Source organism: Montipora foliosa, chromosome 2 (assembly GCF_036669935.1).
Source record: "Montipora foliosa isolate CH-2021 chromosome 2, ASM3666993v2, whole genome shotgun sequence".
Lineage (NCBI taxonomy): Eukaryota > Metazoa > Cnidaria > Anthozoa > Scleractinia > Acroporidae > Montipora > Montipora foliosa.
Genome location: NC_090870.1, coordinates 6,235,374 through 6,237,873, shown reverse-complemented (window position 1 = coordinate 6,237,873; position 2,500 = coordinate 6,235,374). Strand labels below are relative to the sequence as shown.

General features: G+C 41.5%; 1 protein-coding gene across 3 annotated transcripts in view; it reads left to right on the top strand.

Moving 5' to 3' along the window:
- The window catches only part of LOC137992234 (uncharacterized), a 29,863-nt gene that overhangs the window by 15,119 nt on the left and 12,244 nt on the right, over window positions 1–2,500 (top strand). For all 3 annotated transcript variants that reach the window (XM_068837441.1, XM_068837440.1, XM_068837439.1), the window contains one exon: window positions 139–291. In XM_068837441.1, coding sequence (XP_068693542.1) covers window positions 139–291 — 153 coding nt within the window. The remainder of the gene's footprint in view (window positions 1–138; window positions 292–2,500) is intronic.

Below are 2,500 nucleotides of genomic sequence, written 5' to 3'. Positions count from 1 at the left end.
GTCCTCTTCACAAGACTGCTAAAAATGTTATATAAACTGCAATTCTTGTTAGCTTAGAAAATCGTTCCAACCTACGAATTTCACGTATCTTTCATCCCAAAAACATCTCTTCATCCAATTTTAATTTTTCTTTTGTAGGTTACAAAAGTCGAAAACTGTACGGGTTTTGTCGGCGAAACCGGCGTTAAATGCAAGGTTAACAAAGAGTACACTGAGGCGCAGCTAATTTGGATCCGTATTGGAATCGGCCTGGCCGTCATTGTGCTGATGCTGTTGATAATACAAATCGTAGTAAGTGGTTGGGATGTAATGGGTACCCTGTGGTAATTAGTTGTGACGGTTTCGTTCATAAATAAACTAGACCTTTTTATACACAAAGTTTCAAGTTTAGGAAAGTGCGCTCCACAGTATCTTACTGCGCTTGACAATTCTGCGGAATGTCGCCTTTCAGCACCAACCGCCACACTGCGTTTTGGCTTCCAGCAATCAAACTTCCGAAGACACGCCGAAAGAGGTCGATCGTTGAGCCGAAACTTGCCCAAAGGTACTGTGTTAGCCCGGTTCATCGAATACTACGGTTGGTAAATTAATAATTATCTTTGATGATTCCCAAATTCTATGATACGATGGGTATTGAAGGTTTCGAGCAACAAACACCGAGAAAATGGCCAATAAATGAACCAGGTGTCTTTCTGAGTGCGCGTCTTTTTTCAACCAGCATCTCTGGTTCTCACAGTGACAAAATGGATATGTTGTCGGTCAAATCCAGACTCAGGTTGAATCTGTTTTTACCTGGGTTGAATGTGCACTCTACCTCATTTTTCCTGGGTTGAATACGCACTCAGATGAATTGAAATAGATTGAATAGAAAAGTAAACAATGAAAAGAACTGTGGTGGGTTGAGCGTGTTCGTCGCTGTAGTGTAGTGGTGAAGACACAGGACTATAGACCTTGGAGGGTCCTAGTTCGAGTACAGGTAAGTGCACACTACAGTTCTTTGTTCCCTTACTGAGTTGTAATGTTAAAGCTGAATTGATAAGTGTATGAGTACAGAAACCGATAAGATGATACGAAACATTATGAAGATGTATTTGAGATGCGTAAGACAGAGCTTTAAGGGAAGGTAAAGGTGTTTTCAATTCTTTTTGGGGGGTTGATAGGTGCTTTAAATTAGGATCACCACTTTAACCTAGGTAAAAACAGATTCAACCTGAGAACGTATTTTACCGGCAACAGATGACAGATACTCTTCGCATTGATTGACGGAAGCCAAAAGATAGTTTGGCGATAAGCGCTGGAAGTGAGATTTCGAAGAATCATGAAATTCGCGGTAAGAGATGTCCATTAACTCTCCATGATGTGAGTGATGTGTTCACGAAACATTTCTAGCCAGTGATCATGGAAAAAGAGTCAGTCGCAGAAAAGCTTTAACAGGGCTTTTTTTACGGATCCATTGCTCAAAGAACGCGAGACCCATGGGAAACCAAAGTTGACGGTTAATGGTGATTTATTGCAGCAAGTGCGGTCCGGCTTGAGCCATAGTTTGAAAACCCCAAAACACAAGGTGAAGACTAAGCGAAAACAATCCAATACTGTGGAAAACTAAGGGGAACGGCGCACCAGCTTTTATATTCCCGTGAGGATTCTAAAGGACGGTCCTATTACGAAACCACAGAATAAAACAGATAAACATTATTGCTAGGACGGTAACTACGACTAAAGAGAAAAGAAGCATTGTGAGTTCTAGCAATCATGTCAGTGGCATATGACGGGAGGGAACATCAAGTACCAATACTTTAAATGATCTTTTTCTCATATCATGTTATTTTTGGATTGCTTATCGAAAGTTAATGTATATATGCAAATGTGACGTAATGGGAAACGTTGCTCATCGATTGGCTAAGCTAAGAAACATAACGTGAGAACGGGAGATTCTCTAAATTTCGCTAAAAGAAGGGATTAGTTGGTAGCTAGCTGGTAGAGAGTGAAACACAAAAATATGCTGAAAATCCGGTGAAATCACGAAAATCTGTTTTTATGAGCCCTTCGTGAGAATCGAGCTGAGCTTGGTCAATCAAGCATCCAATAATTGTACCTGGCATTTTCACGTGATTTCATTGGCGTCGAAATTTTTTCCTCCGACGCCATCTTGAACCACTGAAGTCTCGCAGTACTCTCTCTTATTGGATGCTTGATTGAATTTGCCTCGCGAGACAAAAAATATCAAACATGTTTGATCTTATTCCCACGGCCTGGCGAGGCGAATTTCTCACCACAATTTTCCCGCACACGTGAGGAAACGGCTGTGCAAACAGTTTACTCAGCTCCTTCCTCACCGTATTCGGCGGGCTTAACGGTTTACTGATTACAGAAATGCGATAAAAGGGAGTTGAAGCAACGACGACGGCAACGGAAACGACAACGCCCCAAAGCAAGGATATTATTGGTTAAAAAAGGAAAAAAATCGTGCTGCACGTGCAGCGCGAATTTCCGTGCCTTT